The following is a 27,136-nucleotide window of genomic DNA, read 5'->3' as shown; positions in this document are numbered from 1 at the left end:
AATTATCCAATTTTAGATTTTAACCCCAAAATTCTGTAAAATGAAATATAATTTTTCTTAATTTAAGAGCTTTTAGACATCGCATTTTTTATTTTTAAAAATTAAACAAGACTTATTTTACTTTGAGCTTATTCAGCTTTAATAAATTTAGCATTTATTTATTGCATTTTTATTGTGTTTATTGTACATAAAGGGGACTATCCACGAACGAGAGCACATGATTTTAAGTACCTTCCAGCATTGATCCTAAGTATTTTCTTTCAGAATATAATAGGTAACCATATGTCATTAATGTATTGACGAGAAAATTTATGTTTCACCATGTTTTTTTAGGTATTTTAATTGATTTTGAAAACTTGTATGAAGCTAATTCTTTTAATAAAATGGATATTTGATGATACATATGCGAATACTCGTGTAATAGATTGTAAATTAATCCATTATAGCATTAATTTAAACATACATATGGGATATAATAAATGTGCTTTTACCTTTTTTTAATTTTTATCATCTGACAACATGGACAATTAAAGACACCCAGAACTCAACAAAACGTTTGATAGAATTTTGACTAAAAAACCTGAACATTTTTTTACTTTTCTTCAACTTGAAGTGGTGAAACATAAATTTTCTCGTCAATATATTAATTATTGTTAGTGACCTATTATATTTTGAAAGAAAATACTCAGGATCAATGCTGGAAGGTACTTAGAATCACGTGCTCTTGTTCGTGGATAGTCCTCTTTAAATTTCTTATTACCATAATTATTATTTTAATTCTAAGCTAGTCTTTTTGACAAAAAAAAACTAATATAGTCATCTTACAAATAAAAATGTTACAAAATATATTAAAAAAAACTAATTTTCCAATTGTAAATATGTTGCATATTGATAATGTAAATATTATTATACTGTAGATACAATTTTCATGCCATTGTTTGCAGCTGCGAGATAATTCTACCTGTGTTATTTATATAAATGTTTTCATTTTGTTGCCATACATTTTGTCAGACTTTAAACATTGCGTTTATGCTTATTTTTACTTAGAAGCTTTAATTTTAACTAAAGAGCTAATTAACTATAGAAATTTAGATAGCTTAACTAACAATATCCAAATAGGGGTGCGGCGATTATAAAGATATCATAATCAATATATTAATGAAATTTATTAGTAACTAGAAAAGATGAATCTTTATATGTATGAGATACATTAAAACTAAACTTTAAACCAGATTTTTTATTTTTATTTCTTTTGACTAGGCTAAAAATTTCATAAGAAAATTTTTATAAATTTAAGTATGAATTTTCAGTTTTCTTGTAGGTTATTTAGTGTTCTTTATACCTTGAATATGATATCTCTATTCCTTCTCCTCCTTTAAGAATTTTTTTTTTTACAATTAATTCTATTAAAAGTGTTTTAAATTTTGTTGTTTTTAATCTTTGTTATGTTAACTTAATATTCTATAAATATGATTTAAAACATCATTACTCATTGTTAAATTGTGATTCTATAATAATTGGACCCAGTTTTCATCTAATCATATTATACTGTGTCATATTGTATAATTTCATTATTATTATTGCAAAATATAGACGTTTGTTCTGCGAATGTTTATTACTATTTTGTTTCAATTTTTACAGTTTAATCTGTGCTTTAGTTTACATAATATTGCGATAAAATACTCTGTTTTATTTTATAAATATCGTTTGAAACATGAAGACTACCTACCTAATTAAATAATTGCCTAAACTATAAGAATAAAAGGGGAAAAATTCCAATAAGATTTTAATGAATTTTAGCATGTTGTTGTTGGAAGTTAAAAATATTATAAAAAGGATTCAAATTTACATGTTACTGATATAATATTTTAGAAAACTCGTTTCAGATATTGTAGGCAATGTTAATAGGACCATGCAAGAATATAGAGATGCACTCAGAGCTGAACATAGACGCGCCAAGGCTGAACAAAAACGCGCGAATCCTTTAACAGGTAAAGAACGCAAAGGTGTAATAATATGCTAAGTATTCCTAAATAGGTATAAAGGTTTATATCACAATGAGACTATGAAAAGCTACATTACTGTATTGATTCTGCGATCATATTTTTTTTGTACATAACTGATAGCCCTTGTCGTTAATTTAAGCATGTTAGCTTTGTCACTGCACACCTATTTTAAACTTGGCATGATGATTCCTGTAAGAAATGGGTACAACAAGGGATGAGTAGGGGGAAGATGAGAATAAAGGGAATTGTAGCTTCTGCAAAATTCTATAAAGGTGTGAGTTTTAACACTAAAACAGGAGTAGTCGATAATATTCACTACATAGGTGTATTCCTTATTAAAAAAGAACTAAAGACAACATTTTTTTTAAAGTTAATGATACCTGAAAATTGTTTTTAAAATCTGAAAATTTTTTCAAATGCTTCGATAATGTTAAACTGAAAATAATTAATTTTTTAAATTGTATAGTAAAATTATAGCAGTTTTATTTGGGATATTAGAGGCATTAGGTACCTATAGTAAAAGTAACACCCAAGCTCTTCTCACCCCAGCCATTTGAGGGCACAAAAACCATAAACATTGACCTAACCTTAGATTTCTAAGACACTAATTGATATTTATTTTCAAGATATTTTAGACTAAAGCTTTTATGGATATAAATCAAATTTTTATTCAGAAGTCATATTTAGGAAATTTTATTTAAAAAAAAAGAAAATGTGGCATTTGATTGACCAAAAAAAAGATTTTGATATATAATATTTTTCAATTGATCTTCCTAATCTATAATACAAAGTAGAATGATGTCCGTCCGTCCGTCTGAAGCTTAAGATCTCGGTAACCACTGAACCGATTGGATTCTTCTCTTTAGGGTATATACATATTGGTCCTGTAGTGGTTTTAAGCTATTTTCTTGGAGTGTGGGACACCCCCAACCCCCCCAAGAAATGTAACCCCCCCCCAAATTTTTTTTCTTTCTAAGGGGGGGGGGGGGGGGCGAAAGTGACACTTTTTGAAACCAAAACTAAAAGTCAAAGGAACTCAACTAAAAAAAGAGTTACAGGTCTGACAATTTGCATGGCAGTTGCTTTATAGGGGTACAATATGGAACTGTGAAGAAACGGCGGCGCAACCGCCGAGAAAAGGCAAAAAAAATTTCGGCGGGAAACGGCGGTTTTTGACGGTTGCGCCGCCATTTCTTCACAGTTCCATATTGTACCCCTATAAAGCAACTGCCATGCAAAATCTCAGACCTGTAACTTTTTTTAGTTGAGTTCCTTTGTTGACTTTTAGTTTTGGTTTCAAAAAGTGTCACTTTCGCCCCCCCCCCCTTTTAAATCTTTTTTATGTTTTTATATATTTTTATACATTTTTTTTATTTTTTTTATATTTTTTATATGTTTGAATTTTTTTCTTTTTTAAATTTCTTTTCTTCTTTTAAACTTTGTTTTATCAAATTAAAAAGATTGTGAAACCTTCCTTCTCCTGTAGGGGCGAAGCCCCAAAAAGGCTAATGGCAAAGAAATTTTTAGAAACATTAAAAAAGAGAAAAAAATTCGAAGGTTTTTAAAAATATAAATAAATATAAAAAGTTATAAAGAGTTATAAAAAGTTATGAAATGTTATAAAATACAGAAATCATCTAAATAAAATGTAATTTTTTTTAAATTTCTCCTCTGAACCTTTAGGGAAAAAAGCCCCTAGAGGCTAGGGGCGAAGCCGCTAGTATCTATTTATAGAAAGCTGTATCTATGTGATTACTAACTTTTAAAGAAGTTTCTTAATGTAAAATGACTTTGTTTTGCAGTTTGGGTGTATCTCTACAAGTTTACATTATTCCTATCTCCCTTACTCTTAGATAAGTCAAAGAAAGCCAGTCCAAAGAAGAATGAAAAAGCACAACCGTCACCTGTTAGCGAACCAATCAAAACGGCTGAGGAACTAGCCGTGTATCGCCAAATATCTAAGAAAAATCACGACCTCAACGAATTATATTTGGGTGATTTGAGACGGATTTGCCGAGTAAGTTATTTGAATGTCTAAATGTCAAAGTAGTATGATGTTTGTGTGAGAATTTTCATCGGATTTTCATTCTTTTTAACCAAAAGCATTAGAATATTTATTTCTCGTATCGTATTATAAACGGCTTACCGCGGATATAGAATGTACAATTATTTTCGGCACCTCGGGGCTAAAAAAACTGGTTTTAATCTTATGATTGTACATTTTTATATTCGTAGAAAGCTGGATATAAAACGATGCTAGTTTTTTCGTATGGATGAGAACCGGTTCCTATTCACCGGATTCGAATGAATACGAGAATAGTTATTTCTCGTATCGTATTATAAACGGCTTTCCGCGGATATAGAATGTACAATTATAAGATTAAAACTAGTTTTAATCTTATTATTGTACATTTCTATATTCGTAGAAAACTGGATATAATACGATGCTAGACATAGTTTTTTCGTATGGATGAGAACCGGTTCCTATCCACCGGAATCGAATAAATACGAGAAAATAGATTCCAGTTGTTCCAAGCAGTAACAGGATGTCTATGTGCCATGCACAGTTGAAGGATGTTTTTGTCTTCGTATTTTTTTTATATATCTTAACAATTTTTTATCTTGATTTTTTTTTAAATTAAAGAATTGGAAATTAATTTTGAGACGTTTTAAGAGGTTTGTACATGAAAATACTTTAATATCACGAACGTCTTACTTAATATTAATAGCTTTTTTTCTTATATGATGTATAAATAAAAAAATCTTTAGAAGCATGATATACATTTTTTCATTTAGGAAGAAAATATTAACGGAACAGGGAAGAGAGGAGTTGTCATTCAGAGGTTAAAACAACATTTTAAGGTAAGGCATTTTTATGGTACGTAGTTTATGTTTTAAAATGAAAGATGAACAATGTTTGACAGTTATTCTTTAAATATATTTGTTTGCTTTTAGTTCAAAATCCTTCGTTTTGCCGGACTATTAGAATCTAGATCTACAAGGTAATTTTTGATAAAACAAGAATGACAACATCCCCAAAAGCTAAGCTCTAAAATAAGAAGGAAGGACAAACGAACGAGTGTCAGATCTTAATGAACATATCATCAATTTGTATGTCTAAACAAATTGGACATAAATTTGTTGCACAATTGCGTAAATACAGGATACTGTATAAGGACATACTTTAATTTTAGAATTTAATTAAATTATAGAGATGCTTTGCTTATAATATTTAACCTTGTTTTCATAGGAATTATTATTCAAAAAATCAAAAAAATAGGAAAATTTTATAATACAAATGTTGTCAAAAAGTCAAAAAATTAACATGTTTTAAATGGACGTACGGACTTTCTGGTAACGGACATAGAGTTGCCACCCATTCTAAATCGTACCTCACTATTATAAAAATATATAAAAATATATGCCTTAAGTGTTGTTGTTTTGTTGACTATAATAAAAGGCCCCCTTTCCCTTCTAAGCTGAATTCCTCATAATTAGACCTGTCAAATTTAACCTTTTATCTTTTGTTCAGTGGCTTTGACTACATTCTAGTGATTGACTTTGAAGCCACGTGTGAAGAGGAGCGTAACCATCAGTATCCACATGAAATTATTGAATTTCCAGCCGTCCTTGTTGATGTGGACAAGTAAGTTGACATTAGAAAATGTGTTTCTCGTATTCATTCGAATCCGGTGGATAGGAACCGGTTCTCATTCATACGTAAAAACTATGTCTAGCACCGAATTATATCCAGCTTTCTACGAATATAAAAATGTTCAATCATAATATTAAAACCAGTTTTTTTAGCAAGTGCCTTCGGCACCTCGGGGCTAAAAAAACTTGTTTTAATCTTATAATTGTACATTCTATATCCGCGGAAAGCCGTGTATAATACGATGCGAGAAATAACTATTCTTTCTAAATAAATGGATATAGAATACGTGGATATTGTAAGAGATTCTCGCATACTCTGATAAAGTTTTTGTCCAGCTGGCTAATATAACGATACTGACCAATATCTGAGGACGATACAAGCAATTTTAATTGACCACAGAAATTCTCCTGTCACAATGTCCACGTATTCATTGTCTAATATGATAAATTTTCTTTTAATTTTTTAGCAATTTATTTTAAGTTATAACAGTTACCTACATATTATTATTTTTTTTTAAAATATTATTTGTAACATCTAAATGACAATTCCTAGGTGTGAAATAGTAGACAAATGGCAGAAATATGTGAAACCCAAGATAAACCCGAAATTATCTACTTTTTGCACAGAGTTAACAGGAATTCAACAGGTAAATAAAAATTGGATAGATAAAATTTTCCTTTTTGTCTGATGAATAAAAAGTATTTATACATGAAAACAAGAAATTTTATAAGATTTTTTTATTGTATCACAAAATTCGCTATAGACAGACAAAAGAATAGAAAGATATCCTGATACTATAATTCATAAAGCTTCACTGTAAATGATACCCTTCCTGTTAATATATTCAAGAACTTTTATTTTATGGGTGTAAGGTTTAGAGGGAATAATCTAATGTACTTCAAAAAAATTTTTGGGGGGGGAGGAGAATAATCAACACTCCTTCTAAATCCAAATAGAGCTTTTTATATAATTGAAAACCTGTTTAGGAAACTGTAGACAAGGCTGATGACTTTTTAACAGTATTAAACCAATTTGAAGACTGGCTCAGATCTAAGGGGTAAAATTTTAATAATGCTTCTGGGTTGGATTGTTAAAAAAATAATGTCGTTGCATCCTCCAAAGTCACTTAAAAAATCTACAAAAATTTAATAAAATCTTATGTTAATACCTAACCCTTCTATGATTTTATTTCATTTTTGTAGATATTTATGTGATTTTGAAGGATTTTTCACACAAAAACAATTTTTCCTCAACAGCGATGTAGCGACCTTAATTATTTTTTTTAAAGAATCCATTCTGGTGTTTGATCAACTTCAGCTTTAAATATGAGAAATATACTGTTGAAACTTTGTCATATAAAATATAAAACTTTTTACAAACCTCTCCCTCCGTAGCTTTGTCAAATCAGGCAAAGTAGGGAGGTAAATGGCATTGAACTGTAAATTATACATATTTATCCTCAAAGTTTTATAGATATGTTCTTTAATTCGTTGGCTTAAAAGCAGTGGGGACTTTTGTTCAATATTGTTTGAGTTATACAAACTTGCACTGTTTAAAACTATCTCACCAATCCCTTTCAATGCAAAAGGATAATTTTAATTTAATTTTTCGTTGGGGGTGTAGATCAAATTATCTTCCATTTTCTTATCCCTGTTTAAATCTAATCTATAAATATGGTCTATGAACTTTTAAAGGCAATTTTAACTACTTTGATAGTCGGAGCTTTAAGAATTCTTGTTTTCTGCTATAACATTATTTTAAGCATAGACCAGGGGCCTTTATTCAAAAAATGAATCCCAAATTTAAATTGCTGAAAAGTTAGATACTTCATTGGCGTAAAACTTGTTTTGTTCTGTAACTAAAGGGAAATGGGTGTGGAAGGGGAGGAGGAGTTAATTTTAAAGAAATTTTCACTAAAAATTTTATGTAAGAATCCTGGTCCCTTGTCCCTGGCGTAGACATTTTACAACCATGCTATACTATTATTAACCTGATAAATTATTATAGTTTCAAATATTATTTAGGTTAGGCACAAAGCACACCTTCGCAGTAGCCACAGATGGGCCTTTTGACATTGCCCGATTTCTTTTATTATCCTGTCAGCATGAAAATATTAAACTTCCAAAATGGGCATGCAAGTAAGTTTTTTTGGGGGGTTGGGGGGATTCTTTCTTAATACATATTAATCTCTAATGGTGGTTGTCAACATCCCCCCAAACCGTATCTCTTTTAATTTAAAAAAAACAAACAAACCTAAAAAAAACAAAAAACCTCCCCTAAAAAAGTTATAACATTCCCTGAGCTGGATCTTTAAATCATTTTAGTGGTGAGCCAGATCGGGGTGAGCCGAATTTCAGCCAATCACAGCGCGGCATTTCATAAAATGCTGTGCTCTCATTGGTGTAAAGTTTGCGCACACCGATCTGGCTCACCACTAAAATGATTTAAAGATCCAGCTAAGGATATATGATAAGCTTTTATATGAGGATTTTTCTGTTTAGGTGGATAAATGTGAGGAAGCATTTTTTGAACTTCTACAAGAGAGCTAATCTTGGTGTTCGAGTTACAGGTGCTATTTAATTTATGCCTTTGTAACAAGACGTAGTGTATTTACATTTTCCCAATACTTTTAATACTATTGGGTTAGCACATTAAAAAAAAGTCTGATTGTTACTTACGTGGTTTTTTATATTACAGTGGGGACATTGGGTTGTTTAATACGCCTGTCCCCAAAGTTTTTATAACTTTTTCTTATTCGTTGGCTTAACAAGTTTGGGAACTTTTATTAAATTTTAATTGGTTGGTTTATTAAGTTTATTAAGTGCCCAAACTTGCAACTAATAATTGTAATATACAGAAGGGGTGATTTTGTAAATCATCATTTGGGATGTACATTAATTTATCAGCCATTCTGCCTTAGACCCTTGTTTTTTTTTTTTTAGGTCTGAGTGGAATGCTTGATTGGATGGGTCTAGCCTTCCAGGGGTCCCCGCACTGCGGCCTGGACGATGCCATCAACATTGCCAGGGTGGTCACCAGGCTCCTCAATGATGGCTGCAATTTCAGGGTCAATGAGCAGATTTGTTTTGCAGGTACAATTTAAAAGTGCAGCTATTCTAAAACTAAACTAATTTTGTAGGACTGCTTGTTTATTAGTCAGTCCGTAATCATATGCCAGAGTAACTTAGTAAATATGCCCACATTCATTTAGATTATTGAATCTATCTAACATCAATAACTTTGAATTTGTCCCCCTACATTTAAATTAATTTCAAGTCATACATAAAAATAAATAATTTAGAGTTAGTTTTTAACTTGGGGCATTACTTTCTAAAAAGTTGAACTATCAGCACTATTTAAGATCTTAATGGGCCTAAATAAAATACAACACAAACACATTCTCAAGTTACTACTTGGTAATATATGGATGGGATTCCATTCTTTTGGTTTTCTCGGACTTTGGGTACTAGAATTAATGCAACTTTTTTAGTTTGGCTCTGAGACTTTGGGTAATAACAATAACACAGAATGCCGTTAAAAATTATAAACTTCTAGCAGATGGAGCTTACTTAAATCATGAACACAAACACTAACAGTTAATAAAGTTTGCCTTAGCTTATTTGATTGGTTGTAGTTTTTGTAGATAAGTCTAGTTTTGAAGACAAGTGAATTGAGTTAGAACTATATAAATAAATTAAATGCCCATTGTCTTATTCTTTTATCCCTGATAATATTGAAATATTTGTTTCAGGCGTCAAAGACCGGTGGTTATCCACCATGGCTCCGGTTAATAAAGATGACGCCATGCTTTGGCTTGAGAAATGCAAAGACTTTAAAACATTCGACCACCAGGAATCTGAGAGTGATTCTGACAATAGAAATGAAGGTACAAATGAAGATACTCACAGTGAATACTCTACAAATGAAGATGATGTTAATGAAGATATTAATGATATCTGTGGTGATAACTTTGCCAAACAATGTGATATTAATGACTCAGATGCAAGATAGTCAACAATAAATTGATTGCGTATTTTAGTTTTAATTGTAATATTTGAGGCAATTTAACGAAGAAGGAAAGCAACATCGATAAGAGCGAAGCCAAAAAAAACTATTGACAAACAGAAAAAGTTAATTATCAATTTTAAATGTCATAATATCTCAATAGTCATAAAAAAGAGAGGAAGAAAAAGAAAGAATGATAAAAACATTAATGTTTCAGATAGGGATGGGAATCCGTCGAATTTTTGGGCCGGATTCCGGATTCTGAAGGAATCCGTCAAAAAAAGTGACGGATTCTTGCGGATTCCGGATTCTTATTTTTGGCGGATTCGGATTCCGGATTCTAGCAGTATTTTCAAAGGCCGTCCGTCACAGAGGGATAGCTTTTTTCGTTAATTTATGACTATGTTACTTGGTTGAAGCCTTGATTTTTTTAAAGTGTTGACTTCCAGCATAACTAAAACATTTTCATTACATTACTATTAGTAATTATTAAAAGGGAGGGGGCGAAAGTGACACTTTTTGAAACCAAAACTAAAAGTCAAAGGAACTCAACTCAAAAAAGAGTTACAGGTCTGACATTTTGCATGGCAGTTGCTTTTTAGGGGTACAATATGGAACTGTGAAGAAACGGCGTCGCAACCGCCGAAAACCGCCGAGAAAAGTCTAAAAAACTTCGGCGGGAAACGGCGGTTTTTGGCGGTTGCGCCGCCGTTTCTTCGCAGTTCCATATTTTACCCCTATAAAGCAACTGTCATGCAAAATCTCAGACCTGTAACTCTATTTTTAGTTGAGTTCCTTTGTTTACTTTTAGTTTTGGTTTCAAAAAGTGTCACTTTCGCCTCCCCCCTTTGTTATGTAGAAAAAAATTGAAGTGCTACGTATGTCCTAAAAATGTGCTTGGTATTTTCTAACCTATTTAAATTAAATTTAGGAACACAGTAATAGTGTCTGACTGATTATGACGTAACAAAAAAATTAGCCAATGAGAGGCCGTTATTGACCAATGGTAAAATTTATAGTGGCCTCTCATTGGCTAATTTTTTTTTGTTACGTCATAATCAGTCAGACACTATTATTGTGTTCAAATTTAGCCTACCAATTTAGAATCCGGAATCCGCTTTAAAAAACGGATTCCGGATTCGGATTCCAAAATTGGCCGAAAATTGGGCGGATTCCGGATCCGGATTCCCATCACTAGTTTCAGAGATAATAAAATTCATAGAAAATAAACATCTAAATAAATTTGATAAATAACACAAAAAGCTCGTAGGTAGGACGACGGAAAATTTAACTTAGATGTTAAAAATACGACTACCATGGATGTACATATGCGTCAGAATTTTGGGAATTTGGACAAGAAAAGTTAAGGGTCCAGCTTTGATAGCAGCTGAGTAAATATTATTTCCCAAATTCGTATCTGTAAGACATACATAGTAGTAGCTTCGATAGAAAAAATCTTTGATTTTTTTGGGTCAACATCAAAAACAAATCCTCTAATAAAAACATGTTGATGGGAATCTTTATAGTTCTTTGTGTAAAAAATTCGCATTTTTATCATACTTTTTATTTTTAAGCATATTAAAAATTTGGGCGAAAAAAAACACGACTTTTGTCCCATTGTGCATTGGTGTGTTATTTTGAGTTGAAAAGAAACATACACGCGAACACATTTGATCACCTATCTTATGATTTGCTAGATGCACATTTTCATCGAAATTTTCATTCATAAAAAAAGAAAGGTTAAATGAGACGATATCAGGGACCAGGGTGGAAGGGGGATAATGGACAGTAAATTATTCCGGTGCCCAAAGTTTTATATCGCTTCGAAATCGAATGCTTTCGGCATCTTTGGGATAAAAATATTAGAAAACTTAGGTTTAACGCCGTTTTACTTCTCTCATCCCTGAGAATTAGTTCTTTTCCTTGTTAACGTTGAACTGGGACCATAATGAAGTTTCAAAAAAAATGAAAACATTCAAGAGAGCGAAGCTTTACTTATATTTCTTTTAAAGACTAAACAAGACATTTCGTGTAACACTAAAAATGGTCGCATTTAAATTCAAAGCAGCTTATTTTTTTTGTTAGTCAACAGATGAGAATTATAAGAAGCAGTGGCGTGCACAGGGGGATGCAAACCCGAAAATTTGTCACACCCTAGCCTAAACCGGGGGGAGGGGGTATTATAATCAACAAGATTCTCGTATTTTAAACAAAATCTGATATTTAATATATCCTTTAACTCAAATGTTATCCTTTACCATTTAATTTTCTATGCATATATCCTGATAGTCTTAACTATCTTTTTTCAACAGATTTTATGGTAAAATATATTTTGGTTGCGTTTAATTCTACTATATAATTGTGGTTATGAAACTAAGTCCACGTGTATGAGATGCCTTCATATTATGGGGGCTTGTTTTCCAGTTGTATGAAGCTACTTCATCTATCTTATCTCCACTAAACATATAAAAATACTATACATATTTGATATTTAAAGGGAGGGGGCTGAAGTGACACTTTTTGAAACCAAAACTGAAAGTCAAAGGAACTCAACTAAATAAAGAGTTACAGCTCTGAGATTTGACATGGCAGTTGCTTTATATAAAAACATTGAAAAATATAGAAATAGCTTAAAACCTGCCTAAAAGCAGTCCCAACGACATGGCTATTTCATACTTAATTATGCTCCATATTGATGGGAATGTTGACAAGACTTCTATCATTTACAGGAGCTGAAAGTCCCAAAATTTTTAAGACATATGGAAATTTTAAATTATAAAGTAGCTTCCCTACTAAAAACATGGATAAACAGTTAACTTTATTAAAGTTTAGTACTGTCCCTTTTAACATGAATAGTGTACAAGTTTAAAGTTTACACCTTTTACCTTTTATGTTAAAAAACAACCAATCCTGAATTTGATTGATTTTTGGCAGATATTAGATTTTAGTAATTTTTAGTTAAAAATCAACCTTGCATTGGATAACATATCTTCCTAGTAAAAAAGGTAGAGATCTTTTCTATTATATATTCTAGATAAAAATAGCTAAAATGAACATGCTCTAGGCAAAGGCAGACACATAAATTTTAACATAAAAAAAAATTATGCTGCCATGTCTAAAAGGGTCTAAGGCTGTTTGCTACAAAAGAATATGGAACTCCACTTCTTAAAGTGAAGCTTCTTTTATGTCGGTCCCTAGATAATTAAATCAAAAGCGAAGCTTTTCAGAAGTTAGGGTCGGTCGGTCCGTCCGTACGCCTGTCAGATGACTTTTCGTTAATTAAGACGGGTAAAAATTGTCCTATCGATTTCAAACATTGAATGATAATTCCGATAACAATTAGGTACGGTTTAGGAAGATAGGAACTCTATAATTGTTACAAGAACGTCTATTTAAAACATCCTGATTTGACAACAAATTTGTGTATGTTATAATTGTCCTATCTATCTGATTTTTGGAGTACTGATTTCTATTACCACTAGGTACAATGTTATAAGTGAAGTATCTCTATAGCCAAGTCTTAAAAATATCCTGTTTTTAAAAATGTTTGCAACAAATTTACTTACAATTTTGTTTAGACTTAATATTCTGCATTTTCAGTTATGACACTCTACAAGTGTCAATGATCGTTTGTCCGACCGTCTCACGGCTTCGCTTTTTTGAATGTTGTCATCCTAGTCTAAATATAGTTTGGACTAGGAATGAAGTTTCTATAGTAATTGTAACATATCTTTTTGTTGTTGTACATAATCATCATTACATTTAGAAAATGGTCGAGGAAACGGTGGGCAATAGCTTTGAACGTGAAAATGAGATAAGGGTATCATTATGAAATTTCCTAATACAAGTGTTTTCAATTAATTGTAGCTGCCCTTTGTTTCCAATGTTAAAGTAGTACAAATTCATTAAAATTTTTTTGGTTCCATTGAAATTGTATCAAAACTGGATCGTAACTTCACAAATACAATCAAGGCGCTAACTTGTTGAACAAAGGGATAAAATATTAGAACATACTCATCATGCCAGCACACCGTTGTAAGCGGCATAAGAAAGCCTAACTATATCTAATACAAAGTAGAACGGTGACTGTCTGTCTGTCTGTTTGTTTGTACCAAAGGATCTCGCTAACCGCTGAACCGATCAGATTCTCCTTTACAGGGTAGCTTCTCATAGGTCCCGAGAAGGTTTATAACTATTTTCTTGGGAGGGTGACACTCCTTACCCCCCCCCCAACAAAAAAAAATAAAATGCCCAAACCCCACAAAAAAATTCTTTTTAAGACTGAAATAAAAATAGTGGGTTCGAAAAAAAATTAAAAACCTTTCATTTAATTCAATTGACAAAAATTTTTCTTGATAAGAGGAGAAACCGAATGAAAGCCAGGGAGATAAAGGACGCTAGAAAACAGCACAAGGTAAGCCTTTAAAACATTTAAAAAGGATAGTTGCATAAAGTGCATCTAAAAGTGTGATTGCAAGTAAAAGCTACAAGAATACCATCTAACATATAATTTTGTATTACAATAAGTAGAAATCAATTAGGCACAACCAAAATAGTCATCATGCTGGTTTTATGAAAACAGGACAGCCATATTAGTTGCATATATCCAAAAAAAACATAATTTTCAAGTCTTGATATTTCTAAAAATACCTAGTAGAAAATTTTAATTCTTTCAAATATATGTCACATAGATGTAGTTTGAACTATTAAACAGAAAATAATATGCAGTTCACTAAATTCAAGTTAAAATACACTTCGTGCAACAACCCCTTTAAATCAATAGGGGGAAGGAGGGAATTTACATCAATCAACTTTGTCTAGCTCTTTGTCAATTATGCTTTTTAATTTTAATTAGAACTATGATATACTTTTTTACGTAGGCTAATATAATTCCTTTATTTTTCTCAAAATAATATCGATGAAAATATAATTTATACCTAACTTTTCTGTCCATCTGTTATGCAATGTTTTGATTTGTGTGCTAAGCTTATAATGGATGTTGTAATCACTGTTTAATTTCAGAAGTATCTTGAAGTGGAGGCAATCAGCATGAACATGCAAGATATGCAAGTTCGAGAATAGTTTTTTGAGAAGTAAGACATGGATGCAAACAAATCTCAACGCTAACTTTTTTTCCAGTCAAAAAATAGTATTATGAAGACAAATGTTTGTTTTTTCCTTATAATACAGTACACATACAAAAATATTAGGTATATTAATTTTTTTTTTTAATGTATAAAAAAGCAAATCAAAATAGCTTAGGTATTAATTGATTGGCATGAAAGAAAGGCAAAATAGATATCTTTTTTAATAAAAAATTCCTATTTTAATACTGATTGAACACTAATGCAATCCAGCAATTTCTTCTCTTAATTCTAACGCGTCTAAAGTAAAAGACGTGACTATGTTTTTATTTATCAATTGTCATGTTTATTAATTCATAAATGTAAACAAATAATGAATAAAAACTACGAGTAAAATCTATAATTACAAATGTTGATGTATAGTATATGGAAAAACAAGAATGACAACGTAACAATAGTAGCACAGCAAAAAAAATAATACAAAGGTCTGACATTCTATCCCCTAAAAATCCCTCCAATTTTAAAAATTAAACAGAAATATATCCATTTTTTCTGTTTTTTTCTTTTACAAAAATTTAAATTAGTTGGGTATAAGAGTGAAGGAGTAGCCAAGCTACAATATTGGCGCGAAATGCCTTGTTATATTTTTAGGTACAATTTAGTATGATGTAGCACAATTAATAATTGCAACGAATATTAATCAGAATCAGATGAGCTACTAGATTTCTTTTTCTTCTTCTTTCTTTTCTTGTCCTTTTTTCTCTTCTTTCGCTTTTCGTCCTCGGAACTTTCGTCCTTAAATTAAAAATAGTTTGGCCAACTTTGCTTTATAACCTTGCTTAATAAAAGAACAAAAGTATGCAAATTTTGTCAAATAAAAAAGCTAAATAAATTTCATTAGGAAAAAAGGTATTTTTCAGTATTTCAGTAAATATTTTTTTTTTATAACAATCAATTGACAGAATGTAATAAAATACAGCTTAGCAGAGATTTAAAAAAAGAATAATGAAACACTTTTTCTATGCAATAAGGCCTACATTATCTTATTTTATTAGATAACGGATATTGTGTTTCGTGGATATTAGTACAGGGGAACATAGTCCTAAGATGTTGGTCAATACGTTCCTCCTTGGTAAGGGAAGATATGGTATACAGTCATAAGGGAGGGGGATGGGAATATCGTTATATTAGCTAGCTAGGAGAAACATTTTATCAGGGTAATCGAGAATCTCTAACAATATCTACGTATTCTATCTATATTCATTCATAAGATAGAAATACCATTTTATTATTATTATTGAAGTTATTTATATGTGACAAAGCTCCTCCTTACCTCGCTACTACTGCCATCACTACTTCTTGATCTTGATCTATGTTTCTTCTTCTTTTTAGATTTCTCTTTCTTCGCTTTTTTCTTACGTAATTTTTCAGCCTCGCGTTCTCTATAAAATATAAATTACAAAAGAAAGGGGACTATGCATGAATAAGAGCAAATGATGATTGTTTAGTACCTTCCAGTAATGAATCTTATATTATAGTGGTATAAGTGGTGATTCTTTTAATTTGATGATTCACATGAGAATACTCATTATCTATTATCTGTGTGAAAATCAATCTATATTGGTGATAATTCCAACATACATTAATGAACTATTGGATTATTTTTAGCATTTGACGATCGACAATCAAAAACACCTTGACCTCAACAAAACCTTTGATAGAATTTCGACTAAAACACTGGACAATTTTTTACTTTTCTTCAACTTAAAGTGGTGAAACATAATTTTTTACGTTAATATAGCAATGATTAACTGTGAACAAGTATATACTGAAAGAAAATACTTAGGTTCAATGCTGGAAGGTACTAAAAAAAACTTACTCTCGTTCCTGCATAGTCCCCTTTCAAAGCTTCTAGACATGTTAAGAAGTATTTATAAACAATCTTTAGTATTTAGTATTTCAGTGAAACTATCTTTAAGGTTTGAGAGATGTTTATTCTTTGTTGAGGGTATTGGGGTGATATTCACATTACCTAATTTTTCTTTCTAATTCATATCTCCTCATAGCTTGTGTTGTTGTGTCGGAGTCTGAATCACTTGACGTTGAACTAAATTGAATATTATTATATTTCATAGCGAAATTGTTAGCAGGACAGGAAGTTATGTGGAAAATATTTTTAACCTGGAATAATTAAAATGTATTATAGAGAAGTCATTTTTGCTGACACTCTTGGTCAGAATTACAACAGTTCTAGAGCTATTTATTTTAAGTTTCTCACAAGTCCTGGGAAGGTTTATAACTATTTTGCTGAGTTTACAAACGGCCTCCCAAGAGAAATTGCCCCTAGAAAAAAATGAACCACCCCTCTCCCTCCCCCAATTTTTTTACTTTCTCCTTTTAAAGCTAAAATCTTAACTAGGTAAGGATCGACTTTCTCACGTTTCCACTAGTATTGAAAAGCAAGGGCTTTGAGAGTGGCAGATAAACAAAATTTTAAGAATACCTGACATCTAATGTTAATTCTTGATTTTGTGCCAACTTCACATGATTTCGACACTAAAAAAACGAGCATTATATCATATTAAAATATCTTCAGGGCGACCACTCCGAAAACAAAAAAATATAGTATTTTTATAGTATATTTTTTTTATCCATATAGTATATATAGTATATTTTTTAAAACTCATATAGTATGATATAGTATCGGACTTAGAATTATTTAGTAATACATAGTATATACAATATACATACATCATCAATAATAACTAAAAGCATAGCTGTTATCAAAGCAATTTCACATATAAGGGGTTTACTCTGTGATTATTAGGCAAGGTATCAATGTGAGATTATAGGTTATTTAGGATAAAAGTTTACTTTTAGTTAGTATTTCACATATATTTTATCATTTTTTTGGATAGGTCTCAGGTTCAGGTGCTGCAGGCTATCTGGAAAGGTAAAAAATTTAGATTTCTGTTTGAAGAGTTAGAGATCAACTTATAAAACAAAATATGCATCTTTTTGGATGTTATTGACATAAATGAAGAAAAAATTAAAATAGTCCTCCAAGTTCTGGTATTGCAGGCCTCCAGGTCCACTCTGGACAGGTTATAGATATTTTTTTATTTGAAGAGTTAGAGGCCAACTAATAAAACAGAATATGCATCTTTTTGAATGCTATTAACATATCTGAAGAAAAAATTAAAATCGGCCTCCAAGTTCTGGTTCTGTAGGCCTCCATGTCCACTCTGGACGGGTAAAAAATTAAAATTTCTTATTTGAAGAATTAGAGGTCAACTTATAAAAAAGAATATGCATCTTTTTGGATGTTATTAACATAATTGAAGAAAAAAAATTAAAATCGACCTCTACGTTCTGGTCCTGCAGACTCTGGACAGGTAAAAATAAAACTTCCCTAAGTGAACAGTTAATGGTATATTTATGAAACAAAATGAGCTTATATTTGGATGTTCTTTATATATTTGAAAGAAAAAAATAAAATTGGTCTTCAGGTTTAGGAGCTGCAGGCCTCCAGGTGGACTCTGGACATGAATAAAATAAAAATTTTAAATTTAAGGAGTTAGAGGTTTATTAAACAACATAAGCATTTCTATAGATGCTATTTTTATGTTTATTGAAAAAATGGCAATCGACCTCCAGGTTTGATGCTGCAGGCCTCCAGGTGGACTCTGGACAGGAAAAAATCAAAATTTCTTATTTATGTCGTTAGAGGTTAGTTTATAAAACACCATAAGCATCTTTTTAGATGTTATTTACATATCTGAAGATAAAATACAAGGGGGGGGGGGGGGGGGAGTTCTGACACATTTGCGTAAACCTGGTATTTTGGCTTTATCTTTGGACTGAGAGGATAGGTTATTAAAGATAAAATTATTCTTGTATGATGAATTTTTCCAAGTTTTAAGATTTTTTGGATAGGCCTCCAGGTTCCGGAGCTCCAGGCCTCCAGGTGGTCTCTGTAGAGTTAGAGGTCAGCATATGAAAAAAAAATTGCATGTTTCTTTCTTCAAATATGTGAATAACATTAAAAAATAAGCATATTTTGTTTTATAAGTTGACCTCTAACTCTTAAATTTTTTTTTTCATTTTTACCTGTACAGAGACCACCTGGAGGCCTGGAGCTCCAGATCCCGGAGGCCTATCCAAAAAATCTTAAAACTTGGGAAAATTCATCATATAACAATGATTTTATTTTTAATAACCTATCCTCTCAGTCCAAAGATAAAGCCTATATACCAGGTTTATGCAAATGTGTCAGAACTCCCCCCCCCCCTTGGCCTCCAGGCTTCCATGTAGACTCTGTCCAGAGAAAACCTGGAGGCCTGAACTTGAACTCTTCAAATAAAAAATTTGAGTCTTTTACCTGTCCTGAATGAACCTGAACTTGGATCCTAATATGTTAATATTATCCAAATAAATGCATATTATGTTATATAAATAGACCTCTAACTCTTCATATAAGAAATTTGATTGTTTACCTGTTCAGAGTGGACCTTAAGGCCTGCAGGACCTGAACTAGGAGGCCGATTTATATATTTTCTTCAGATATGTTAATAAGATCAAAAAAATACATATTCTGTTTTATAAGTTGACCTCTAACTCTTAAAATAAGAAATTTGATTGTTTACTTGTCCAGAATGGACCTGGAGGCCTGCAGAGCTTGACCCTAAGGGCCAATTTTCAATTTTTTTCAGATATGTAAATAACATCCAAAAAGATGCATATTCTGTTTTATAGGTTGACCTCTAACTCATCAAACAAAAAAAATTGAATTTTTACCAGTCCAGAGTTGACTTGGTGGCCTGCAGGACCAGAACTTAGAGGCCAATTTTAATTTTTTTCTTCAGATTATGTTAATAACATCCTGAAAGATGCATATTTTGTTTAATATGTTGATCTCTAAATTTTAAAATTTTTTTACCTGTCCAGAAACCACCTTTTTCCTACCTGAACCTGGAAACTTACCCAAAAAAATATTGAATATAAGTGAACTACTACCCAAAAGTAAATTTTTGTCCCAAATACCCTATAGTCTCACATTAATACCTAGCCTAATAATCACTGAGTAAGCGAAAGTGGTAAAACTTACCCCTCACACTTAAGTTAACTCTATGAAAAATAACTGATATTTATATCATAATCACAAACAAAAATATATTTTAAAGGATTTTCTTCATCTTTATGCATTTTAGTCGTATCACAGTATCTTTTGAGCCCCCCGCATTGGCTAGAAATAGGAGAAAACCTACTGTGAAAATAAGACAAAACGCTCCTTAAGAGGCGTTGTCACAAAACTGACAATATTAGTTTTTTGTTATATAAAAGTAATATTATATAGTATATATAGTAAATTTTGGTCAAGTAAAGGTTAAAATATATAGTATATATAGTAAATTTTGGTCATATAGTATGATATAGTATCCAAATTCATCCTATATAGTATAAATAGTATATATAGTATGCAGTGGTCGCCCTGTATCTTGCAAAAATTGTACGTCATAATTAAAAAAAATTTAATAAATAATCTGTTGATACCTCATATGAAAAATGTCCAGGGTAACCACATTTTTTACAACCAATCTTTACTTCTTGATTCTCCATTTTTATATTCTGAAAAAAAATAACAACAGATAGGTTAAAAGCCTTCACTGGTTTGTGAAAAAAATGTTTTAAAATATGATACAAAATATGTATCAACATTTGTTTTTATTTTGTTTAGATTTACTTTGGCAGTAAAAAAAAAGACAAATTGAATAACTTCTATTCAAGGAATAATAACAAACTGTGTTGAGAAAAAACATTCATATTGTGAACTTTATGACCAAGCAAGGAAATCTTTCCTGAAAACAAAACTATTCGCACAAAAATATTTCAGAATTCAGTTTAGATTTTAAAAATATTTTTGTATTATATTTTTATAAGGTTATTTTGAATTGCAGAAAAGTTACAGGTATAGCTGTTCATCTTCATCAGACATCACATATTCACTCCTTCATTAATCATCATGTTCATTGGTTGATTCTTGCTCAATGATGGATTCTTGATCAGTTGAGAAATGTTGTTCATCTTCCGTTGAAGTGTGTTGTTCTTGCTCTACACAATTAACAGGGATAAAGAATCAACAACATCAATAGGTAGCAAAGCATAAAAATGTTTGACTTTTATAATTAATATCAATAGGATGAAAGACATGGACTAGAAATTCGGCAGGTCAATAAGAGTAATTTATCGCATCGTATCATAAACAGCTTTCCGTGGATATAAAAATGTACAATTATAAGATTAAAACCAGTTTCGGTAGCCCCGAGATGCCTAAGACACGGGCTAAAATCGTAGAAAACTGGATATAATACGATAAGATACATAATTTTTCAGTTTAGCTTAGAACAGGTTCTAATCTAGCGGATATTAATCGGTTTCGAGGCCATACTTGAAAACAATTTCTAGTTAATAATTCCTTGGGTTCCAGACATAAGCCACTGTGTCGGTTGCAGTGTTCTACATTTTTTTCTCTCAGTATGATTATCCCTGTCCCTGGTTGCGGCTGTTGCAAATGTTGTTGTAATTGTTGTTGCAACAGCTGTTGGTCAGGTATTCTGTACGGGTACAGCTGGTACGCAAAATCCTCGGCTACTTCCTACAAAATAAATAAGTTTCAGTACAAATGTTTTAGCCCTTTTACACTTTTTTGAGCATTGAAACCTTCCCCTCTTATTTTTTTACTGATATTTTTACTAACCTTTGCCATTTCCACAGTTTTTGCATGAATGCCCATTTTGCCGGTGTACCACAGACTAATCGACCAACCTTACAAATTCAGGGTTTAAGTTAAACTTTATATTTTCAATTAAAAGCAGTAAAAATATATTTTCTTGTAAAAATATGTGTTAAATTAAAATTATTAAGTCTGTGCAAATTATTTACCATAAATAGAAAAAAATACTAAAATAAGATGTTTTCCTGTGTTGCACTCTTTATGTTCATATGATATTAAAGAAACATATAAAAATAAAACTGCAACCCTTTCCTTCTGCACTTTTCTGCCTGAAACAATGCATGTCAATCTCAGGCTCATATGTTCCATCTAAAGTATAGGAAAACAATTAAAAGATAATAAATGAGAAAGTTTAAATTGTTAGCTATAAAACCTAGTGGTAATTGCCACCAACAGATGTGAAATAGGTATTTGTCAAGCAATTTTATAAACAAATAAAAAGACATTGTAAAAAAGACGTCGAAAGTTTTCTTAAAGTCAAAAGATCAATAATTTTTCAGAAAAGAATTTATTAGACTTGAATAAACTTACCTATAGCACAGTCTTGAACAATCTTGGCAATGTTTACCTAAAAAAAATAATGGTTTAATAATAATACATAAAGTAAAGGTTACCATAATGCATAGTTACTCAAGAAAATGCGAATAAGCAACTTCCAAATATTTTAGTTAATTTTCAATTATTTTGTGTCAAAATAATGAGCCTATCCAAGAATTGGACCTGAAATGGAAAAGTCACATCTGCTTTGACATTATTGAGGCTTATGGGACCAAGTTCAATACTCGGCAGCTGGCGCCTCTGCAAAAACCTGCAAAATATCAGAATCTAATTTAAAAATCAAAGTATTGTAATTTAAATAACTGATGTGGGGCCAAAATGTATTATCTGCTTCTATAAAGTCAATGTCTCTAAAAATACAGTAGGTACATAATATTATAAGGGGGGGGTGCGTAATGACATAAGCTCTTAAACCGTGAGCAAAATGGTCTAAATATTGAGCTACACCCTTCAAACTTGGTATATAAGCCTAGTCCTATAGGTATTACATCTAAATGGCAAAAAAATCCAAAAATTTTATTTTTAGGTTAGGTTAGGTAAGAAAAACCCTGCGGAAATGGGGTTTTTAGGCTTTTTTTGGTCTATTTTGATGTGGAAACTTGCCTTAAATTGTTTTTTCTTAGGGTTTTAACTTAATTACACTGTATCTATTCATAAGGACATTATTTAAGATGATTCAGCAAGTCGGGGACCGACCCCAGGGGGCTAGGTGTGTGGCCTGCAGGGGTTAAGTTAATTTTTCCCAATATATTTGTTGTGATACATCAAATTATAGGTTTTTTAGGTCAAGGAACTCAAATTCAGAGCTAAAATAAGCATTAGACTAATCTGAAGCTAGCCCCAGCGGGCTAGGTTGGTGGCCCGCAGGGGTTAAGTGCATTTATTCTAATATATATCTTGTCATATATCAAACTATAGGTTTTTTAGGTCAAGAAACTCAAATTCTGAGCGAAAATTAGCATTAGACTGACCTGAAGCTAACCCCCCCCCCCCCCGAGCTAGGTTGGCTTTCTGCAGGGCTTAAGAGCATTTACCTAACCTAACCTAGAAACTTACTTATATTTTTACAGGTTTTTTTCTTGAATAAACTGTGTCTATTAATGAAGACTTTATTTAAGATGATCCAGCAAGTCGGGGACCGACCCCAGCGGGCTAGGTGGGTGGCCCGCAGGGGTTAAGTGCATTTTTTCAATATATATGATGTGATACATCAAATGATATGTTTTTTAGGTCAAAGAACTCAAATTCAGAGCTAAAATAAGCATTAGAATAATCTGAAGCTAACCCCAGCGGGCTTGCTGGGTTGCCCACAGGGCTTAAGTGCATTTTACCTAAGCTAACCTAGAAACTTACATTTATTATTTTTTTTAGGTTTTTTTTCTAGAATAAACTGTCCATTCATGAGGACCTTATTTCAGATGATTAAGCAAGTCTAAGACCGACCCCAGCGGGCTAGGTGGGTGGCCTGCAGGGGTTAAGTGCATTTTCCCCAATATATATGTTGTGATAAATCCAATTATATGTTTTTTAGGTCAAATAACTCAAATTCAGAGCTGAAATAAGCATTAGACTAATCTGAAGCTAACCCCAGCGGGCTAAATAGGTAGCCCACGGGGCTTAAGTGCATTTTACCTAACCTAACCTAGAAACTTACATTTAATATTTTTTTTTTAGTTTTTTTTTCAAATAAACTGTCCATTCATGAGGACCTTATTTCAGATGATCCAGCAAGTCGAAGACCGACCCCAGCGGGCTATGTGGGTGTCCCTCAGGGGTTAAATGCATTTTTTTTTAAAAGTATGTGTTGTCATACATCCAAGTATAGGTTTTTAAGGTCAAGAAACTCAAATTTACAGCTAATAAAAGCATCAGACTAATCTGAAGCTAGCCACAGCGGGCTAGGGGGGTTGCCTGCAAGTTTTTACCTAACCTAGAACCTTACTTGTTTTTTTATGGTTTTTTCTGGAATAAACTGTGTCTATTTATAAGAACATTATTTAATATTTAAGACCCCAGCAGGCTAGGTGCGTGGCCCGCAGGGGTTAAATGCATTTTTAGTTGTCATACATAAAATTATAGATTTTTTAGGTCCAGAAATTCAAAGGGGTAGTTTCACGAAACACATAATTTGGAAAATTTACCCCTGCAGGCCACCCACCTAATCCGCGGGGGTTAGCCTTAGGTCAGTCTAATGCTTAAAATAGCTCTGAATTTGAGTTTCTTGACATAAAAAACCTATAATTTGATGTATGACAACACATACTTTAGTAAAATGCACTACACCCCTGTGGGTCACCCACCTAGCCCGCTGGGGTCGGTCCCCAACTTGCTGGATTATCTAAAATAATGTCCTCATTAATAGACACAGTTTATTCAAGGAAAAAACCAAAAAGAATAAGTAAGTTTCTAGGTTAGGTTAGGTAAAATGCACATAAGCCCAGTGGAAAATCTACCTAGCCCGCAGGGGTTAGCTTCAGGTAAGTCTTATGCCAATTTTAGCTCTGAATTTGAGTTTCTTGACCTTAAAAACCTTTATTTTGATATATAACAAGATCTATATTGGAAATAATGCATTTAACCCCTGCGGGCCACCAACCTAGCCTGCTGGGGCTAGTTTCAGATTAGTCTTATGCTCATTCTAGCTCTGAATTTGAGTTAACTGACCTAAAAAACCTTTATTTTGATATATAACAAGATCTATATTGGAAATAATGCACTTAACCCCTGCGGGCCACCCACCTAGCCCGCTGGGGTCGGTCCCCGACTTGCTGGATCATCTTAAATAAAGTCCTCATGAATGGACAGTTTATTCTAGAAAAAAAACCTAAAAAAAATAAAAAATGTAAGTTTCTAGGTTAGCTTAGGTAAAATGCACTTAAGCCCTGTGGGCAACCCAGCTAGCCCGCTGGGGTTAGCTTCAGATTATTCTAATGCTTATTTTACCTTTGAATTTGAGTTCTTTGACCTAAAAAACATATCATTTGATGTATCACATCATATATATTGTAAAAATGCACTTAACCCCTGCAGGCCACCCACCTAGCCCGCTGGGGTCGGTCCCCGACTTGCTGGATCATCTTAAATAAAGTCCTCATTAATAGACACAGTTTATCCAAGAAAAAAACCTGTAAAAATATAAGTAAGTTTCTAGGTTAGGTTAGGTAAATGCTCTTAAGCCCTGCAGAAAACCAACCTAGCCCGGGGGGGTTAGCTTCAGGTCAGTCTAATGCTAATTTTCGCTCAGAATTTGAGTTTCTTGACCTAAAAAACCTATAGTTTGATATATGACAAGATATATGTATATTAGAATAAATGCACTTAACCCCTGCGGGCCACCAACCTAGCCCGCTGGGGCTAACTTCAGATTAGTCTAATGCTTATTTTAGCTCTGAATTTGAGTTCTTTGACCTAAAAAACCTATAATTTGATGTATCACAACAAATATATTGGGAAAAAAGAACTTAACCCCTGCGGGCCACCCACCTAGCCCCCTGGGGTCGGTCCCCGACTTGCTGAATCATCTTAAATAATGTCCATATGAATAGATACAGTGTATTTAAGTTAAAACCCTAAGAAAAAACAATTTAAGACAAGTTTCCACATCAAAATAGATCAAAAAAAGCCTAAAAACCCCATTTCCGCAGGGTTTTTCTTACCTAACCTAACCTAAAAATAAAAATTTTTGGATTTTTTTGCCATTTAGATGTAATACCTATAGGACTAGGCTTATATACCAAGTTTGAAGGGTGTAGCTCAATATTTAGACCATTTTGCTCACGGTTTAAGAGCTTATGTCATTACGCACCCCCCCCCCCCCTTATGTAGTATTTATTTATGAACAATAAACATCTACCTTGCAACTTGTCTCATATAAAGCTTAGCATCCCTTAAGCTCTTAGCTCCAATACAATTGAGTTTTCCAGAACTTGTGACCTTCACAACAGTTTTGTTAGGCAGAAACTTTACCTAAATAAATAGATTTTACCTACTTAAAACATTTTTTTTTACATTTAAACATAATAATGGAAAAGGCTTCCATAGGATACCAGTGAGCATTTTGAAGGGGCACATACATTTCTTTACATTCTATGGTACTATTTTATCTAATCAGAAATGTGATAATATTATTGTTTTTCTTACCATAAAATCTTTTTTTTAACTGGATATAATTCCTATTTATTTGTAAATTCCATAGTTATTCATATAATTCTAAAAGCGAGTACAATTTAGTTGTTATTGAATTACTAGACAAGCTTTTAAAAATAAAATGTATTCACCTCAACACTCCCTTCTCTATGGCTACTTGATTTTGGGATATTGTTGTGCAGACTCTCTAAATCTATCTAAAGCAAACACAATAAAATATTTGTATGAAGTTGAAATAGAAAAACATATGATGCCCATTGGAATTTAATGAAAATGTAGTTTACAATAGAAAATAGGTATGGAATACTTGGATATTGGTCAATACGTTTCTCCAGGGTCACGGGAGTGGATAGGTTAAAGTCATAATAGGAAAAATGGGGGGTACCGTTATATTAGCCAGCTGTGATAAATATTTTTTCAGGGTATGCAAGAATCTCTCACTATTTCCATGTATTCTATAGGAACCTAACTATTAATAGAAAAAGTAAAAAATAGACAAAAATTGCGTATCTTCAGACATTTAGTTTCCTGTAACTTTGTTTGCGGGATCTCTTAGTAAAACCCTTCTCGCCTTAAAAAAGATTACCTTGTATTTGTTTAGATGTTTCAACTTAGCTGAGAACCACATGGATGAAATGGCAAAGGAGTAATTAACTTCTATTTCAGACATCTTTATAATTCTAATAGTTGCTGTATTTTTAATAAAATATTTGAATTGAAAAACTCTGTAAATTGTGATGGCAATTCCATAACATGAGTTCATTAAACTTCAAGCACGTAAATAATTTTCAACTTTAACAGTAAAAATGGGTGATTAGTACACTTGAAGCATTTTTCAAGTAATAAAGGCAAGAATAACTACGATAAATGAGACTACCTCTTTTAGTTA

The 27,136-nt window shown here is 32.0% G+C and overlaps 3 protein-coding genes and 1 long non-coding RNA gene across 5 annotated transcripts; 2 read left to right on the top strand and 2 right to left on the bottom strand.

Moving 5' to 3' along the window:
* Positions 1-1,863: 1,863 nt before the first annotated feature.
* Positions 1,864-9,699, top strand: LOC145313530 (3'-5' exoribonuclease 1-like). The gene is made up of 11 exons (XM_080152970.1): positions 1,864-1,991; positions 3,860-4,023; positions 4,803-4,868; positions 4,962-5,008; positions 5,539-5,652; positions 6,214-6,307; positions 6,648-6,718; positions 7,686-7,799; positions 8,163-8,230; positions 8,604-8,753; positions 9,413-9,699. The coding sequence occupies exons 1-11, from the start codon at positions 1,913-1,915 to the stop codon at positions 9,670-9,672; spliced, it is 1,227 nt and encodes a 408-aa protein (XP_080009096.1). The 5' UTR covers positions 1,864-1,912; the 3' UTR covers positions 9,673-9,699.
* A 2,862-nt stretch (positions 9,700-12,561) lies between these two features.
* On the top strand, positions 12,562-14,846 carry LOC145313527 (uncharacterized). Its single transcript, XR_013877363.1, has 4 exons — positions 12,562-12,671; positions 13,433-13,486; positions 14,027-14,080; positions 14,689-14,846. It is a non-coding gene; the product is annotated as an uncharacterized LOC145313527 (long non-coding RNA).
* Positions 14,847-15,073: 227 nt separating this feature from the next.
* LOC145313524 (uncharacterized) lies at positions 15,074-20,381 on the bottom strand. Its single transcript, XM_080152966.1, has 5 exons — positions 20,304-20,381; positions 17,254-17,306; positions 16,783-16,857; positions 16,084-16,192; positions 15,074-15,545 (listed from the first exon to the last, which is right to left on the bottom strand). Exons 1-5 carry the CDS (start codon positions 20,367-20,369, stop codon positions 15,447-15,449), a joined length of 402 nt encoding a protein of 133 aa, XP_080009092.1. The 5' UTR covers positions 20,370-20,381; the 3' UTR covers positions 15,074-15,446.
* On the bottom strand, positions 20,369-26,987 carry LOC145313521 (TATA box-binding protein-like 1). 2 transcript variants are annotated; one of them, XM_080152961.1, is made up of 9 exons: positions 26,834-26,987; positions 26,379-26,444; positions 25,955-26,067; positions 22,264-22,351; positions 22,075-22,111; positions 21,799-21,852; positions 21,508-21,578; positions 21,299-21,405; positions 20,369-20,863 (listed from the first exon to the last, which is right to left on the bottom strand). In XM_080152961.1, the coding sequence occupies exons 1-9, from the start codon at positions 26,915-26,917 to the stop codon at positions 20,764-20,766; spliced, it is 720 nt and encodes a 239-aa protein (XP_080009087.1). In that variant the 5' UTR covers positions 26,918-26,987; the 3' UTR covers positions 20,369-20,763. The 2 variants fall into 2 exon arrangements, with proteins under 2 accessions (XP_080009087.1, XP_080009088.1); XM_080152962.1 differs by having other exon boundaries at positions 21,305-21,405.
* Between the last annotated feature and the right edge of the window lie 149 nt (positions 26,988-27,136).

Source organism: Acartia tonsa, chromosome 3 (assembly GCF_053477335.1).
Source record: "Acartia tonsa isolate MP-2025a chromosome 3, ASM5347733v1, whole genome shotgun sequence".
NCBI classification, from domain to species: domain Eukaryota; kingdom Metazoa; phylum Arthropoda; class Copepoda; order Calanoida; family Acartiidae; genus Acartia; species Acartia tonsa.
This window is presented reverse-complemented; position numbering and strand designations above follow the sequence as displayed.

Excerpts from the sequence above, each read along its gene's own strand:
- LOC145313530 (XM_080152970.1), top strand. The coding sequence starts at position 1,913 with ATGCAAGAATATAGAGATGCACTCAGAGCTGAACATAGACGCGCCAAG. Across the intron at positions 5,009-5,538 it reads TTAGAATCTAGATCTACAAG|TGGCTTTGACTACATTCTAG; the intron begins GTAATTTTTGAT and ends TCTTTTGTTCAG. Across the intron at positions 8,754-9,412 it reads TGAGCAGATTTGTTTTGCAG|GCGTCAAAGACCGGTGGTTA; the intron begins GTACAATTTAAA and ends TATTTGTTTCAG.
- LOC145313524 (XM_080152966.1), bottom strand. The coding sequence starts at position 20,369 with ATGGAGAATCAAGAAGTAAAGATTGGTTGTAAAAAATGTGGTTACCCT. Across the intron at positions 17,307-20,303 it reads CTGGACATTTTTCATATGAG|TGTCGAAATCATGTGAAGTT; the intron begins GTATCAACAGAT and ends TCGTTTTTTTAG. Across the intron at positions 16,193-16,782 it reads GAATTAGAAAGAAAAATTAG|AGAACGCGAGGCTGAAAAAT; the intron begins GTAATGTGAATA and ends TATATTTTATAG.
- LOC145313521 (XM_080152961.1), bottom strand. The coding sequence starts at position 26,917 with ATGTCTGAAATAGAAGTTAATTACTCCTTTGCCATTTCATCCATGTGG. Across the intron at positions 26,068-26,378 it reads ATAGAGAAGGGAGTGTTGAG|GTAAAGTTTCTGCCTAACAA; the intron begins GTGAATACATTT and ends CTATTTATTTAG. Across the intron at positions 22,352-25,954 it reads TATATGAGACAAGTTGCAAG|GTTTTTGCAGAGGCGCCAGC; the intron begins GTAGATGTTTAT and ends GATATTTTGCAG.